General features: G+C 40.0%; 1 protein-coding gene across 1 annotated transcript in view; it reads right to left on the reverse strand.

Annotated features, from left to right (window-relative positions):
* Nucleotides 1-17,758, reverse strand: part of SZT2 (SZT2 subunit of KICSTOR complex) — a 117,140-nt gene that overhangs the window by 82,093 nt on the left and 17,289 nt on the right. Inside the window, exons 3-16 of the mRNA XM_072420651.1 lie at nucleotides 15,288-15,461; nucleotides 12,397-12,567; nucleotides 12,138-12,269; nucleotides 9,220-9,352; nucleotides 9,001-9,107; nucleotides 8,703-8,913; nucleotides 8,097-8,267; nucleotides 7,622-7,847; nucleotides 5,917-6,046; nucleotides 4,936-5,078; nucleotides 4,091-4,243; nucleotides 3,892-4,006; nucleotides 1,775-1,980; nucleotides 479-709 (exon numbers count right to left, since the gene is read on the reverse strand). Coding sequence (XP_072276752.1) covers nucleotides 479-709; nucleotides 1,775-1,980; nucleotides 3,892-4,006; nucleotides 4,091-4,243; nucleotides 4,936-5,078; nucleotides 5,917-6,046; nucleotides 7,622-7,847; nucleotides 8,097-8,267; nucleotides 8,703-8,913; nucleotides 9,001-9,107; nucleotides 9,220-9,352; nucleotides 12,138-12,269; nucleotides 12,397-12,567; nucleotides 15,288-15,461 — 2,303 coding nt within the window. The remainder of the gene's footprint in view (nucleotides 1-478; nucleotides 710-1,774; nucleotides 1,981-3,891; nucleotides 4,007-4,090; nucleotides 4,244-4,935; nucleotides 5,079-5,916; nucleotides 6,047-7,621; nucleotides 7,848-8,096; nucleotides 8,268-8,702; nucleotides 8,914-9,000; nucleotides 9,108-9,219; nucleotides 9,353-12,137; nucleotides 12,270-12,396; nucleotides 12,568-15,287; nucleotides 15,462-17,758) is intronic.

Genomic DNA, 17,758 nt, shown 5'->3' on the forward strand with positions numbered 1-17,758 from the left:
TAAATACATATGACATAGGTAGGGACATTGATTGTAAGCCCCATTGAGGGACAGCTATTGACATGACTATGGGCTTTGTACAGCGCTGCATAATATGATGGGGCTATATAAATACTGTGTAATAATAATAATAATAATAATGTCACTGTTGGGATAATAGGGAAACTAAGGGGCTCACAGAAAAAATCACTGCAAGATTTGCTTCTCAGCTTTCCTAAGAACCTGGGAAAAGGCCCATTGACGCTTCCTTTGCGAAAATTAAGCAATTGGCATTGTAGGGGTATTGTAAGTTTTTGTTTTTAGTTTTTTCCCACAAAACAAAAAAAGAAGTGGATCTTTACTTCAAAAGAAGTGAATCTTTATACTTTACTGACACAAATAGATTATATCAGTTTTTATTCTGTTACACTTGACTTAGTACCATCTCGGTAGCTACAAATTCTGCCACATTGCCATATTCTTGGAGAAGTAAACTTACTCTGTAAGAGTGGAGAGGATTTGTGCCATAGCAGTGGTGGGCACTGTAGTAGCCAGACCCGACTGCACCGACCAGATCCACCTCTGATGGTAGAAGTAGCGGGAGAGGGATGCCAGGGTGGATGAGGCCGAGCGGTTGGTAATAAGGGGCCCTGATACTGAAGTGTGCTGTGTAGGACTCTCCAGGTTCAAAATAAATGGTGTTCTGTAATCCAAAGGCAGCTTGTCATACCTAAGAAAAAGAATAATATATTAAAACAATTTTTAAGAATTTATTTGGGGACATTTTTCATTTTAAAGAAGCCCTTTAAAAGCACATTTGTGTTACTAAAATGTGTAAACCCACAACATGAAATAAACCCATTTATTATTTAATATAGAAAGATTTTCCTCCCATTTGGTAAATCCACATGCCTTAATTATATTGAGATATATTCCTGTTTATTATTAATAATAATAATAATATACAGAGCACAAACATATATGGGACTTTCAAGGCAGCAACAATCACATTAAACATATTAAAGAATATTAAACTTTTGAATTAAAAACATAAACAAAAACAATTTTTTTCCTACATTCAAATTAACATAAAAACTATCACCGTGATGTTGTATATTTCAATTTTCATGATAAATAGGCACGAACTTTAGGCATTTTTCTCTACGTGTTTCGCGGATAAATAGTCCGCTTCATCAGGAGATATTATTTGTTTAACTTCCCCCCTCTACACATCAAAAGCGCTCCTTCAATCTGGCCACAGAACTAGATGCTCCCAGAAGGTAGGGTTGATACGCGGATTGATGAAGTAATAAACCGCTAGCATGAGTATTGTTGCATCGGTTATGGTCGGTTTAGCACCAGAAAATATATAGGATGATGAGTTATTATCTAACTGAATAACTTCTGTTGCCTTCGGAGGTTAACCGCTCGGTGAAATCCTGTCCCCTGGTTCTGTGGCCAAATTGAAAGAGCGCCTTTGGTGTATTCTGTGGCATATAGGAGAGTAGGAGGGGGTTAAAAGTATAATATCTCTTGATAAAATGGACTAATTAGCCATGAAACGCGTATGAAAAATACACCTCTCCAGAGTTTGTGCCTATTTGTCGTGAAAATTGAAATATACATTGTCATGGTGATAGTTTTTGTTTATTTTAATGTAGAAATTATAAATAGTATTTTTTTAATATTGTTTTTAATTAAAAAGTTTAATATACTTTAACATTTATTTTAATACAAACATCAGTGGATACATTTCCCAGCCTTTTCTACTGTATAAGACTGAATTCACACTCACTTAATGAGAAGCTTCTCCAAAGGTTTGTGCAGCAGAACGAGGCAACAACGGTCTGAAAAGGCTGGAGGTGGCAACTGTGGAGGAGGCGATTTAGAAGGTGAGCTGATTCCAAACATTTTCCTCTTGACTCGCGGGGTGCTGTCTTTACTCTGCACTCTGTAAGGGAATCGCAGTTGCAGGATGCAGTCTCTCAGCTCTTCAACCATCTGTGGAGGACAAGATGAATACGTCATTGATTCAGAAAGTTCTGTTTCTACGTTTTTTGTGTGCATAGCGATAACCTTATTTGTTAACTACATATGCATTTGTTTTTGCTGCACAGTGATTGCATTTTTTGGTTATTATCCATCAGTCCAAGTCTATTACCCTGCTGGAAACAAACACATGCTAACTGATATCATTGCAACATTGACTCAACAGATATGATGACTGTGATCTTTTATAAACAGTTCATCACTGGAGAGAGTATCTGCAAATATGCAGAATATGGAACACCGTTAGGGCCTGTGGTGTGCATATAAACAGGTTTGTATTCCCATACAAATCTATGGAAATGCAAAAAGTCATCTGAAGAAGGCCAAATGCAGGTCACATACACCCATCGGTGAATTCTGAATTATGGCAGAAGTATCTCAGACTGATGTAAAACAATATAGGCTCATCAATAGGCTCTGCCATTGATAGTAAAACATGAAACAAATGAAAAAGTAAATCATGTTTTCCTGTCCTGTTGTCCACACTGCTGAAGTGGACATGGTTAATGAAATGAATATTTTACAAGGAACCACAATAAACAGTCTAGAACAGTGTTTCATGACCCTTTTACATGACGGAACTCATGAAATAACTTTCAGGTCTTCAGAGACCCCCTTCTATAATTACTATATCCATAGCTCACAGTACAAATTATTGTAGGGGTCAATGGGAAAAATTCCTCTTACATAGTTACAGATAGCCAAAAAGACAGTTAAAGAGACCTGAGATTTGCAAACTGCTCATGGAACCCCTTTGCAATTGCTCAAGGAGACCTCCATGGAAGCCTGGTTGAGAAACACTGTTCTAGAACCTGAATCCTGACACATCAAGAAGTGTGCTGGATGCTGAAGATCTTTCAGCATGATTCTCTTTTTACCCCAATAGAGTTGTTAGGTGCAGAAAAGCATTTGTTTATATGAGCAGCACGGTGGCTCAGAGGTTAGCACTACGGCCTTTGCAACGCTGGGTCTTGGGTTCGTATCTTGGCCAGGACACTATCTGCATGGAGTTTGCAGGTTCTCCACATGTTTGTGCTTTCCTCTGGGTACTCCGGTTTCCTCCCACATCCCAATAACGTGCAGTTAGGTTAATTGGCTTCCCCCTAAAACTGACCTTATTCTGGATTAAAGTCATAATTCAATGGTAGGGACATTAGATTGTGAGCTCCTTTGAGGGACAGCTAGTGACATGACTATAGACTTTGTAAAGCACTGCGTAATATGTTGGCGATATATAAGTACTGTGCAATAATAATAATATTTAAAAATAGTGACAGAATTGCATGCTAAAAATGACTTTCATAACTTTGCACCTGAAACAATGCGCTACCATGTGTTGTGCATTGAAAATGCATTTAATTTTTATTTTTCCTTAAAGGAGACTTTTTATCAATAGAGGTCAGTGATGCCTCAAATCAAGCTTCTATGAGGCAGTGGTATCACCACCAGCACCTCCCAAATATGGGGTGCTGGCTACAGGTACATTTTTTTTCAGTCCACACCAATGTACAGTGTAAGCTAGATACAATGCAGTAATTTATGTTATCTTGTGACATCACCACCAGCGCCTCCAAGATTATTGGACTGGGTTAAGTATGCTTTTATTCCCTGCAAAATCTCCTTTTTTTTTAAAGACAGCAGAGGGCTGGCAATTTGTAAATATTTCTTAAGTAAACACCAATGCAAATTGTAAACTGGACAAAGACAAAAGTTATCTTTACAGAAAATGCTGCTCCACTCAGCTAGCATAAACAAGCCCTAAATTGCAAGGATGATTTAAACTACATAGTCTCCAAAAAAACATTTAATCTTCCCATAAAACCTTATGCAATGATAATTCTGACACTTTTATTTGAAACTTACCTTATTTCTGCAATTTGCTGGTGTCCCTAGAGGAAATCCCAGCCGGAGGACCATGCACGGGGCTTTCCAGATTATTCTCACCACACAGAAGGAAGAAGGTGTGTGGTCGGCCTCACTAGAAAATTTACAGAAATGTGATTAAAGAGCATAGAAATCACACATAGATTGTTCAGCAGCAGAAACAGCATGTTGTCATTACCTCAACATTAACTTGACGTAAGAGTAACTCTCCACCAGCACAAAGCTGCTCCAATCCCGCAGAAGAGATGTTAGGGCAGTGTGAGAGATGCGACACTGCACTGTGCTATATCGCCCGTTGTTCCCTGGGGTATGGAGGTGTTTCGGAAGAGGCCTGGTGGGATTAAAGGAGAAGTCACTGTACCAGAATACTTTGCCAAAAATACAGATTGGTTCGTGTCAAACAATTTTCATTGATATACTGAATGTGCTCATCTTTCTCAAAACACTGAATACATTTTTTTTTCGGTATTGTTATCCTATAGAATAGCAGTAAAAAAATGCTATACTAAAAAGTGCAACTAAAAGTTGTATATGTGGACTCAAGGGGCCTGAATTATTGAAGCTCTCCAAGACTGGACAGGATACACTTTCACTGGTAAACCTGGGTGACCCGGGAAGCCTGGAATGAATTTCCTAACAGTCATTTGCTATTTGTAAGCAAATGTTTTCAGTTCTGGACCAGATTCATTCCAGGTTTGCTGGATCACTTAGCATTACAGATGAAAATGTATTCACTCCAGTCTTTTAGAGCTTTAATAAATCAGGCCCAAAGCCTCAGCTTTATGGGACAACCAAAAAGAAGCGGTCACATCATTCGAGCAGCAGATAGGTCACCTCAGTGAGGAACCCTATTCCTTCTGATGTACAAGAAAGACTTGGGACTTGATGTATCAGGTGACCAAAGATTAAAATAAGCAAAAGAGGCCTTAAGTTATTTTTTTTTATCACTCAGTAAATAGTTATTGGGGGATTGGGGTGAATTTACAACATTCCCAAAGAGGAGTTTGAAGTAACTGTACATACATGTCATGTTCCAAAAGAAGAACGATGCGGTGCACATGAAGCCAACGCTGCCAAACATTGGCATCCATCGACAGGATTGGTTTCCAGTAGGAGGCAAATTGAGAATGGCTAGAATCTGAGTCACTGTGTTGCAGAGACAATACCTGCAAAAAGAACAAAATGGAGTTACAGATGCCATCCTAAAGTAAACGTGTCACAAACCTGCTTGGTAAATGTTAACTGAATATACATGCAGAAGCAGAATACAAGCAGAGATATTGATATCTGATGTTATATGCAAATCTAGATCTTTTACTGTAAAATTTGCACTTGGCCCAGAACAATTAACCTTGAATACTTTGTGAGGCAATGCAACCTACTAAAAGCTGAATTTTATTCAGCTTTTATTTTTCCTTTCCAGGTTCCTTATTTACCTGCATATTAACTTGCTCGCTGAATTACTAAATAAACCCTTTTCATTACATAATCTTTTGCAGAAATGTATTTCCAAATAGGGCACTCGTGATCAATATTCGACTGGCATATTGATTAAACATTAGAGAACAGCAATTATTCTGTTGATCGAACAGGTTAGTGGGGGAAGTGTTACCAGAAACTGACTAAATGTGAGAAGCAGGAATTGGACTGAAAATTAAGTGGTGTGCGGCGGTAATCCAGGGAAACAGTCATTGTCACGAACATATTTATATTTTACCTGGTCATGCACAGTTCCAACACTGAATGGCCAGTTTAAGCAATGAGTGATAGTTGGGGGGCAAAGTTGGTAGGCCAAAGCCTCAAAAATAAGCAAAAATATGTGAGCAACTCCAAGGGCTTATAACTTTAGACCTTTTGATTAGTTTAACATTTTTATCTGAAGTTCTTATCTGAACTTTTTTGAACATAACATTTTAAACATTTACAAACAGTTTGAAAAGTTTAGGTCTGTGAGGACTTTACATTAAAAAGGTATTGCTTCCTGATCCAAAAAAAAAAACTTACTGGTGTGGTGGACCCAGGAGGGATGTAGAACAGAGGGACTCCATTCTTGGTGCTTTCTGGGATTTTGAAATGCTCAGGGACAGTATCAAAAGATTTCAGGTGCACCAACATTTGATCTGTCTGGGTGATGCTGAAAAAAAGAGAAAATGTCAGTTAAAGGTTTATGTATAAACAAACCTTGTTCTTAATGGGGGGGTGGACCTTTATTTTTTCCCTATACCACAAACATTTACATTTTTCTTTAGAAGCTTACTAATGGAAGCAGGTATCACTATCTGTTCTCCATTACTGTGCACTTCACTGAGCACATCACAGCCCACCCTATCCTAAAAAGCTCTAGAAGGTTCTCTGCTGAATAGAGGAGATAGACTTCTATTAATGGAGGAAAGCAGGTCATGTAACCTGCTCACATTCATTTTCATTCACAAAACATTGCTTAATGGAGTAGACAGAACTGATTGTAGGAAAGCAGACAATTTGACCTGTCAACTGTCCCTTACTGTCCCAGAAACACAACCAGAAATAAGAGGAAACCTCTCAAAAGTTAGGGAAAATCTGATCAAGCATCATCCATAAATCAATCTATTTTTTTTTTTTTTAATTCTGACCAACGTGATATAACGTGATGACTCAAAATGACTAAGAATGGTCAGATTGAAAAATAACTGCAATCATACAAGCATCTGATGGACGTTTAATTTATGCAAATTGGATGTTGGTGCCTGTGATTACTTTATTAATCAAGAGGCTGTTAAAGTGAAAATAAAATTATCAATTTATTTTTAGATCTATCACAAAGAACAGATACTTAAGAATCTAAAATGCTTTGCAGTGTATGATAATATGACTGACTTTCAATAGATGGTTAGGTCTTCTATATTGAAGACAACAGTCAACAGAACAAACAGAGAGAATGAATCAGCCCACTGGGGAAACAGACAAGAGGTGTGTGGTGATTTAGCGGAGAAAGGGTTAAACAGATATTCTCTGCACTGTCCATGTGTACCTTTCCTTTTTTTGCAATATAAACTAATCCGAGTGGCTGCTATTGTTGCTTTGTTGGATTTGGCACAGACACCCTTGCCTTGGGATATCTGGTGTGTTCTTGCATCTTTAAGGTGGCTGCATTTACACAAAGCACCTGCAAAACAGGTAACCAAGGGCTTCTCAGCCACCTTAACTCTTACTATCCATAGTGAGCTCTAATTCAATCAATGAATAGGTGCCTGCCTCTATGGATAGCAAGGGTTATTAGGATGGAGTTGCCATCAGCTAGACATTCTGAAGACACTCCAGGTAACCTGGATTGAAGCCTCAATGTATTGCTTTATTTGTTTCAAGCTGGAAGCTCAAACAGTTTAGAGCTGGAGATCATGCTTTTCAGATTTGCTTTGGCATGGCAGTGCGATTTGCATGTATGCATATGTATGCAGGAAAAACTTTATCCAAAGATTCTAAAACTATTTAAATAGACATTTTGTGTTAACTGGAAAATGTGCTGCAAACTGGTCTCTCCTGTAGCAATGGCGTTTTCTATTTTAAAATAACCTCCATCACAGACCACAGGTTCCATTAATTCATTATTGAGTCATGAAATGCAGATCATATTGTGGGATAACCTAAAAAGCTTAATAAGAAAAACAAAACAAACCAAACCCCTTAGAGTAAACCACTCTCTTCAACATATCAAAGTATGGGTCTGTACCTCTGCAGAGTGTTCCAGAATCGCCGGATGACGCTGGTTCTGTACATGCTGGTGATGGGCTTCTTCAACGTGCAGCTGATATCGTGAAGTATATCGTAGCTTCCTTCCATGACTACCTCTACCCTTGTGCTGCGCTTGGTGGGGTCCAGGGGCCATGGGGCCACTGCTAGATACTCAACACGCATGTTGTGCTTCCACAGAAGAACAAGTTTTACCTCCAACAAACCTAAAGGATAAACAATATATGTGTTGAATTAGGTTTAAGAGCATCACCAAAGCAGGCTCTTAGAAAGCAGAGGTAGGGTACTGCCTTTATATGTATGGCTTTCGACCTAGAGAACATGCTAGGTCGTGGACAAACTGGAGGACAGGAGAATGAGTGCAGAGTTGGGCTCACAGAAGAAAAGAAAATCTAAACACAGGAGGAAATCATGTTTTTTTAAGGGTTAAACAAATACAGTCTTTGGTAAATCACCTTTGGTAATGCGAATTTCCCGGATGCTGTATCCTTCCCTAAGTCGCACAGAGACCACACTGATAATGTCTGCATGCACTTCCTTCTCTGCATGCTTTCTTCGACGCATGGCGAGCGCTGGGTTACTGCTGGCTGATACCAGGTGCTCATTAAATAATTTGTGCTGTGATCCTGCCAAATAAAAATAATACATAAAAAAATGAAGAATACATACACACAGCTCACAAAGCATGGAAGTAAATGTGATCATAATATGTTTGTTTTGAGATTTTGAAGCAAACAAAGCACCACTCAAATGAATGAATGCATAAAAAAACTGGGTCATGTGGCCCACCTGTCTTGCCACCACAAAGTCTTTTTGCAGCAATAAGTAGAGGTAACTCCAATGAACACCAAAGTTTCCACACTTCAGTTTACAATGTACAAATGGCATGTCAAATGCATACTGCAGTGCAGACTAAATTTGGTGGCATCCAGGGTTAGCTGTATCTGCCCTGTAGTGTTTAATTTAGGAAATTATGAATCATGTTTAAATACAACTAACACTACACAACACCCTTGCAAAAGAGAACAGATCTGAGAATCAGCATTTGAAGAGTCTCTTACCACAATAGTACTCTGGATTCAGTGCCTCTCCTGTACGCATAACAGAATACAGTAAAAATGCCTTGTGATAGACATTCATGTCCGTCTGTTCAGTCTCTAGTTCAGGACAAGAAGAAAGGTAAGATCCTAAGGTCGCCATGCCAATAAACTTCATCAGCTCTACGTTTGGGACGTAGCCAAAACTGCAGTCATAAGAATATACCCCGCCAACCTGTAAAAGGATGAGTAAAATGAGGAAGCAATGAAAGAGACTGGCCAACTTAATGCAACTAAAGATAATGAAAGCATTTAAATTTACCTGCACAAAGGAGCAAGCAATGGTGCCACTGCGCAGCTGATTCAGCAACGTTTCACACACGGCGATATCAGGAACGCTGGTGACGCCGTCTGTGATTACAATGATGCCTGCACAATTTACAGAAAGAGATCTAGCTTCTCCAGACTTCCAGATAAAAAATGTACACTGAACCCTTTAAAACTATACATAAATTCACCACAAAGAAAAGACTTGGCCCACCTGCACTGGAGTTGGCCGGTAGTAGCTGTAAGGCCAGGATTCCCTGTCGGATCATACTAACAAGCCCAATATCAGCCGTTACCATAGAAATCTTTTTGCCTGGCTGTTGGTTTGCATATTGAGGTAGGCAGTCCTGGTGAGAAAAAATCAGAACAGTTTATACATATGTCAAAATTATTAGCGGTTTGTTCTAAAATGCCCTTTTCTTTCATTGGATTTTAGTTCTTTCATTCATGGAGGCTAAACATTATGATGTTTGTGTTCCAATTGTTCCAATGGTCTGGATGCACATGTAGGTTTCCAAGTTATGCCAATTTCTCTAAACTGACACCCCACCAATCAAATGAATTTTGATATGTCCAGAATTTTTCTTTGAAGCCAGCCCACTGAGAGGTTTTGTTCCAGACTTTACTTGTAAATGGCACAGCCAATGTATTTTGGTGGATTTAGGATGCCCCTTCTTTGGACTATTAGACTATTATTCTATTAGACCAGTGTTTCTAGACGTTTTTTCAAATGGGGGGACCCTTGAAATAACTCCTACATTGCTGGTCATTAGAAAAGCTGCCACCCTTACAGATTGCCAAAAAGATCATTGGTATCTGTTAAACTGACTTGAGATTAACAAACTGCTCATTGTTCCTGGAGCCTCTAGGAACCTGGGGGCGAACCCTAGGGATCCATGGAACCCTGGTTGAGAAACATTGTATTAACACGACACAACACAAAAGTTGTTGTCTGTAGATTTCCTACCAATTATAAAAAAGTTTGGAATCAAAGTTTTTATGTGAATGACTGTTTACTCCAGGAGCTTCTCATCACACACACTAGAACTCCTGGTAGCTCCAGGGGCAGACCATTGCAGGACGATCACTCCACCCTGGCCCCTGCCCCTACCCAAACTATTCAACCTCTCCCTTTCTACTGGTAATTACCCCTCAGCGTTCAAAAATGCCATAATTCTCCCTATCCTAAAGAAACCCTCACTGGACCCCTCCCTACCCTCTAACTACTGTCCTACCTCCCTTCTCCCATATGTCTCCAAACTTCTTCAACGTCTGAGCACCAACTCTCTCCTTGACTCTCTCCAGTCTGGCTTTCGAGCTGCTCATTAAACAGTCCTTACTAAAGTGGCCAATGACCTCATCAGAGCTAAGTCTCAAGGCAACTTTTCCCTGCTCCTTCTTGATCTTTCCTCTGATTTTGACAATGTTGGTCACCCCCTTCTAATACAAATCATGGCTCTTTTGGTATCTGTGACACTGCTCTCTCTTGGTTTGCTTCCTATCTGTCTGACCGCTCCTTTCAAGTTTCTTTCAATGGTAACTCCTCCTCGCCCACTCTCCTCCCTGTTGGTGTTCCCCAAGGGTCAGTCCTTGGACCGGTTCTCTTTTCTCTGTACACCTCCTCTCTCGGTAGTCTCATATCCTCCTTTGGCTTACATCTGTATGCTGATGACACTCAAATCTATCTGTCCTGACCTGTCTCCCTCAGTCTTGGATAAGGTCTCATGCTGCCTGTCAGCCATCTCATCATGGATGTCTGACCGATTCCTGAAACTCAACCTGGATAAAACAGAACTTATCATCTTCCCGTCCTCTAATTCCAAATCCCCCCCTGACATATTTCTAACTGTTAACACCGTTAATTCTCCTTCCGCTCATGCATGTCGTCTTGGCGTCACCTTTGACTCTGCCCTCTCATTTACCCCCCATATTCAGAACATTTCCAGGTCCTGTCACTTTCATCTACGCAACATCTCCAAAATCCGCCCCTACCTGTCCCCTGAGACCACCAAACTCCTTGTACATGCTCTTATCTCTTGTCTGGACTACTGTAACCTCCTCCTCTCTGGTATTCCACTAACCCGACTCTCTCCTCTACAGTCTATTATGAATGCTGCAGCCAGACTCATCCATCCTTTCCTCCGCTCCTCTTCCGCTACATCTCTTTGTAGTTCTCTCCATTGGCTTCCATTTCACTTTAGAATCAAATTCAAGCTCCTGTGCTTTGCCTTCAAATCCCTACACAGTTATTGACCCACCTACATTTCTGACCTGGTAAAAAAATACTCCCCCAGCCGCTCTCCGCTCCTCCAATGACCTACTAATGACTTCCTCACTCATAACCTCATCACAGGCACGGATACAAGACTTCGATAGAGCTGCCCCAACTCTCTGGAATGGTGTTCCTCGTCCTATTCGGCTTGCTCCTACTTTCTGCTCATTTAAAAGAGCACTCAAACCCATTTTTTCAAACTTGCCTACCCATCTTCTTTTGTCTTTTGAAACCATCACTACTTCCCACCATTACATATCTCCCTATCTATTGTGTGTATATTCCCCCACCTACTAGATTGTAAGCTCTTCGGGGCAGGGTCCACTCCTCTTCTATCACTGTCTGTATCTGTCGGTCATTTGCAACCCCTATTTAATTGTACAGTGCTGCGTAATATGTTGGTGCTATTTAAATCCTGTTTATTAATAATATTAATAATTCAGATCATTCATCAGATAGCCCCAAAGCTGGACTTCTAAACTATAGACTACTATGTGCCAAATCAAATCAAGTTTAGTGTTGCCACACATTCAACAGACTCTTGTATGCATTTATTTTAGATCTCTTACAGCTCTATTAGACTCTTTCTCTTTGCCAATTCAGTCATCACACCCACTAATAATTACCTGCCTTTCTGCTGTATCGCTCCATCACAGATTAAGATAAGGTCTGTGTCAGTGTGGCAGGAAATTGAGCAAAAGGTACTCTATAATCAGGTGGAGGAGTTGCTCTTCAAAGAGAATCTGTCTCTGCAAGTCTTATCACATACATTGCATACTGTTGCCTATATTTTGTTGGCTTTCTCTAACCACCAGTAAATGCCTTAAAGATTTTTTGTTGTTGTTTGGTTTCATGCCCACCTGAGTGTGAGGTCGATACTGCTGTTGAAGCATCTCGGCAATCTTATTCTCAAAGGCGCCCAACTGTAAGTGGACGAGCTGGAGAAAGGCTGGAAGTTTCTGTTCCTCCAGGCGACAACCCTGGACCAAAACCTGCAGTAGGAGCAGAGAAAACAAAGCCTGCTTTACAGAAGCTGTGGGGTTAAGGAAATACAATTCCCATGTATGTGCAGCAAAAAGATAAAAAAAAACAGACAATTTCAGTGTCTGAAGTGGTTACCTGATGACTTTGCAGACCGATAATAGAAGAATAGGCCTGAATTGTGACATAGATCTCTGGTTGGAAAACCACATTGGATCCAGGGATGACGAACGGCCTGAGAAGCCCGAGTAGGCATCGCGATAGAGAATGGAAGATTTCATCAAAGATGATTTCTTCTGTGGAGTCATCCTGCATTTAGGGGAAGAGACAAATCATCAGAAAGAGAACTGAAAAGAAAGCAAGAACAAAATATCAGGCAGAGAAAGAAATAATCCACTATGTTGCTGATCTGGAATTTACAAACACGTTGTTTAAGGCATTATATCTTAAAAAAATGTACAATATTAAAGTATTTTTAAACCTTCAGAGAAAATTGTTTTAGTAAAGTAGAACTTGCACACTTTGCAATATCCTTTTTTAAATTGGCTCCTCATCCTTTACTAGAAATATGTTGATAAAAATATATATTTATAAATATCTAAAGGCAATGTAGATAGACACTATACGCATCTATCCTAAACTTCTGTGCTGGTGCAGGGGTTAATGATATCCTCCTACCAAACAAAATCCTCAGAATATGGGAGTACTCCAAATCTGAAGAGAAGATGCCGCAGTACAGTGCTAGGAGCAACCTCTCCTTGTGATTTCAAACACATTTCAGATATCCTTATAAAAAAGGATGACATTACCTTATTCAATCTCTGTGAGCAAAATCCGGAAGAAGGTAATAAACTGTCTAACTTTTTCCACCTACCAGTGTTTTTATACAGGTTTTTCCTAAGCTCCCCTTAAACACACACACACACACGAAAACAGGATCTTGCATTTTAGCTGCAGTTATACTTTAACTTTACCTTTAATAGTCATCTCACTTTTCTTGGTTATTTATTTATTATACTTGATTATTTAATATTTATTTTAGATGGTTATGCATTGATTTATTTGTTTTCAGTTCCCAGAGCACATCATGACATCTCTATGACATTCTGTGCCTGTGCTCAAGGTATCTACAGGTTCCACTCTCTAAGTGTTAAGCACAGGTATGACACATGTGAAGAAGAAAAATCAACAAAAACTAGGTAAAAGGTGCCTACTGCCTATGTAGAGTTTTATTGTTTAAGAAGAAGCTTAATGGGGTGGTGCTGAAGGCATTTCTACATGTTATTGACAGAAGCAGGTGGAAGGATGTGCTGATTGTTGTGCATCCTGGATTTACAAACTCTTGTGATCTAACCTGTTTTTCAAGACCAGCAGCTTTAAACCCTGATAAAGGTGACTCCTTGCTCCCCCTGAAATACTTCAGTTGTTTTTAGAAAATTATTGTGGAAAATTTTATCTGGCATGTCAACAAATACCTCCAGGGGATTTCACTTTCTACAAACTCCCTTACTCGAATTCTACCGCCTCCCCAAATGTCCACCCTTTAACCAGAACATTTACACTACCCAATGCCATTAAATACAATATGATGTTATCCTAGCGGCAGACAGATGAGGCTGCAAACTAAATAATAACTTCCCATCTGCTCCAGCCAAAGAAGGCATTTCTACTGAAATGTATAAAAAAAACAATTCCATTTGGAAATTCAGTCATTTTAAAGGAACACAGTTTGTCCGAAGGTCTTGGAAATTTACTTAAAGGTTCTTTACAAGCCCAAAGGGGGCGTCTTTGGGCCGTGGGGAAAAGAATTTAAGGCGGTAAGGAAGGGGCTCTTCCACGGAAAGGTCGGGGAAAAGTGGAAACGGCTTCCTCAGGAAAGTTGTTTCAGAAAGTCTTATAATTGGTTTAAAGAAAAGCTTGAAGGTTTTTAAAAGGCCATGATTAAACCGGGGGTTAAAGGTTTTAAATTAAGGTAACAGAGAACGGCTGACCAAGGAAAAATTTAATGCCTTTGGAAATTGGTAGGGTTTTTTTTTTCCCCTGTTGGGAGAAAATGTTCCAGGAGGTTTTTTTTTTTGCCTTGCTCTGGGTTTTATATCTGGGATATGTTTATTTCCCTATTGGTTAAACTTGATGGACTTATGTCTTATGATTTATGTAACAACAATTTAAAAAAAATATATACACAAGACAAAAATATAAAACTCCACAAGTCTTCAAAATCCTGGTTTGCCTGTGCATTACACTACTAATATTGGGGCTGTCTCTGGAGGTCTGGGGATACTTGGGACAAGGACCCATGGAAGGCTGCTGGGGGTTTAATGCTTAGTTGTGGGCAGGTCATGTAAACAGAACTGTACTAAAAATAAAAAAAAAAGGCTTTGCCCAATCACAAGGGCCCATTCCTCCCATACCTAGCCTCGACTAGGTCCTGCACTGTCCTGGAATCCTCCTTTATCCTGAAAAGGAGCAAGCGCTGGATGCCACCATCTTCTTCTTCCTTCAGTTGGCTACGTCACCTGATCTTGCACTGCACAGGCGCCTGATCGGGTGACAGCCTGCTGTAACTCATTGCCCATCTGCAAGATTAGCACTTTTTTTCAGTGCCAGGAAAAGCCTTTTCTGGGCATGTACAATCAAAACCTCCTGGGATACGTGACATAGGCATCATAGGAGGCTCTGCTCTCCCATTCAGTCTTTACCGCCAGAGATTCCAATGGATGAAAGCAGTGGGCCATGGACAGTCAGGTTGGTGAAAATGGTGCTTATTGATGCTAGATGTCCTGCAGCCAGGAAATTAGGTGAGCGCTCTCTGACTCCTTGCATATTGTTTCTAATGCACATTGTAAGAAGCTCACAATCAAATCAAAGCAAGTAATTTCAGTACACGAGAGGAGCCTGCACAACTTTGCAAGACTGAAGGGGAGGCTGTACAGTCAGGATGATACATGGTAGACAAGAAACACTTTGTTATGTGTTTTTATGAACACAGTTAATGTAAAATACATGGACAATCTTTAGTTCATTACCACTATTCCTGTAGAAGGACTGAGATCCAACTCAATTACAAATCGGTATTGGCGTGCCAGAAAAGTCACCCATGTTGATGGTACGAGGAGGAAAGGACCCGGTCGGACAGGCTCATCGGGCTGCCATCCATGAGGTATAACACTGACCACTTCAAGTTCATCGTCATGTAAGCCCTAAAAAAAAAAAAGTAAAAAAAAAAATGGCAATGTATTATATCGAAGAACAAAAATCTTTAAAGCAAATGTAAACCCAATTACGAAAATAAATTCCCCTATAAGTGTTTAACATCATTTCAAAAGATATTTATACTCTTTCTAAATTTACATCTTTTAATAAAATACCACCTATTGGTCCTAGCATGATGATCTTTGTTCAGCCACTTCCGTCTAATTGCTTCTCCTGCCTTGTCACTTTGTCATGTAGGCTTCTAAAGGAAACTGTAAGCTGATGTGCTGATGTTTAATGAGTTGGAATTATTTGCCATTGTCACTATCAGAAAACTCATCCCTAGAAGACACATGCAGCCATTACTGCAAGCTGCAGGGGACCAGCAACACGGTTAAAGGTAAAAAAAAAAAACAAAAAAAAACAAGAGTTTAGTTTTGCTGAAAAATAATTCTGAGGGGTAATTAGTATGATTGCTCTAGATCTGTGTTTTTTAACCAGGGTTCTGTGGTTTTCCCAGAGGTGTCGGGGCAGCTCTAGAAAAGTCTTCAAGCTGTGTGATGAGGTTGTGAGTGAGGAAGTCATTAGGTCATTGGAGGAGCGAAAAGAACGGATAGTTTTTCTATCAGGTCAAAAAGGTGATTGGTACAAGAACTGTGGAGGGTTTAAAGGCAAAGCACAGGAGCTTGAATTTGATTCTAAGGATAAATGCAAGCCAATGAAGAGAACTACAATGAGAGGCAGCAAAAGAAGAGTGGTGGGTAGGCTGTGTATGGGGTAGGTAGATGGGTAGGTAGGTGTAAAGGATGCATAAGTCTGGCTGCAGTATTTATAATAGATTGTAGAGGAGAGAGTCGGGTTAGTGGAATACCCGAGAGAAGGATGTTACAGTAGTCCAGACGGGAGATGATAAGAGCGTGTACAAGGAGTTTGGGGGTCTCTGGGGACAGGTAGGGGCAGATTTTGGAAATGTTGCGCAGGTGAAAGTGACAGGACCTGGAAATGTTCTGAATATGAGGGGTAAATGAGAGGACAGAATCGAAGACGACCCCAAGACAACGTGCCTGAGGGGAGGGATAAATGACTGTGTTGTTAACAGTTAGGAATATGTCAGGGGGTGATTTGGAATGTAAGCGGGGGGAGGGCGATGAGTTCAGTTTTATCCAGGTTGAGTTTCAGGAATCGGTCAGACATCCATGATGATATGACCAACAAGCAGCATGAGACCTTATACAAGACGGAGGGAAACAAGTCAGGGGTGGACAGATAGATTTGAGCATCATCAGCATACAGATGGTACTGTAAACCAAATGAGGGTTTGTCAAGTGGGGAGGTGTACAGAAAGAAGAGAACTGGTCCAAGGACAGACCTTTGGGGAACACCAACTGGTAGGAGACTTAAAAGGAGCGGTCAGACAGATAGGAAGCAATGCAAGAGAGAGCAGTGTCACCGATAACAATGGAGCGCATGATTTGGATTAGAAGGGGGTAAGCCTAATGGTATTTCAAGGTCCCCCCATGGTAAAAACAATGAGAAAGACTAAATATATTTTAACCATATTTTTATTATATTTTAAATTGAGTGGATAGAATTAAAATGAATGTGGACTTTATATGCCTTGCTTTTTGGTGCTTTCCAAACTGCACATTGTTTATATTTCTCTTTGCACTCCCATTGTGTTCCATTTCATCTCACCTACTGACACAAAATAAGGGAAGTGGCTTTCACTGGTACAGGAACACAAACAGTAATACTATCCTGAAGGATGTTCTGTCCAGTTCTAAGTATTTGGTTGCAGTCTCTGACAGAAAGCAAAGTGAGATCTCCACAATCAGTACACAGTCCACACATAAAAACTTGACAGCATTTTTATCCTGGAGTTAAAGCTTAATTCTGATTAAGGTGGAATATTCTATCTCAGTGGTCCCCAAACTTTCTGACAGCAGGGCCCAGTAACATATTATAAAATTTTGCTGCAACCCAATATATGTACAGCTTACAGTGCAGCGCTGTCTCTTGTTAGCACACTAGCAGAGCAGTGTAAGAGCCGGTGTAATGTCAGGTGGCAGAGCTGCTGGGAATGGCAGGGAAACATAAGCTTTACATACAGTTAGGTCCATAAATATTTGAACAGAGACAACTTTTTTCTAATTTTGGTTCTGTACAGTTGAACTGCAGACATTCAGCTTTAATTCAGTGGGTTGAACAAAAAGATTGCATACAAATGTGAGGAACTAAAGCCTTTTTTTACACAATCACTTCATTTCAAGGGCTCAAAAGTAATTGGACAAATTAAAAAGCTGAA

Source organism: Pyxicephalus adspersus, chromosome 8 (assembly GCF_032062135.1).
Source record: "Pyxicephalus adspersus chromosome 8, UCB_Pads_2.0, whole genome shotgun sequence".
NCBI lineage: Eukaryota > Metazoa > Chordata > Amphibia > Anura > Pyxicephalidae > Pyxicephalus > Pyxicephalus adspersus.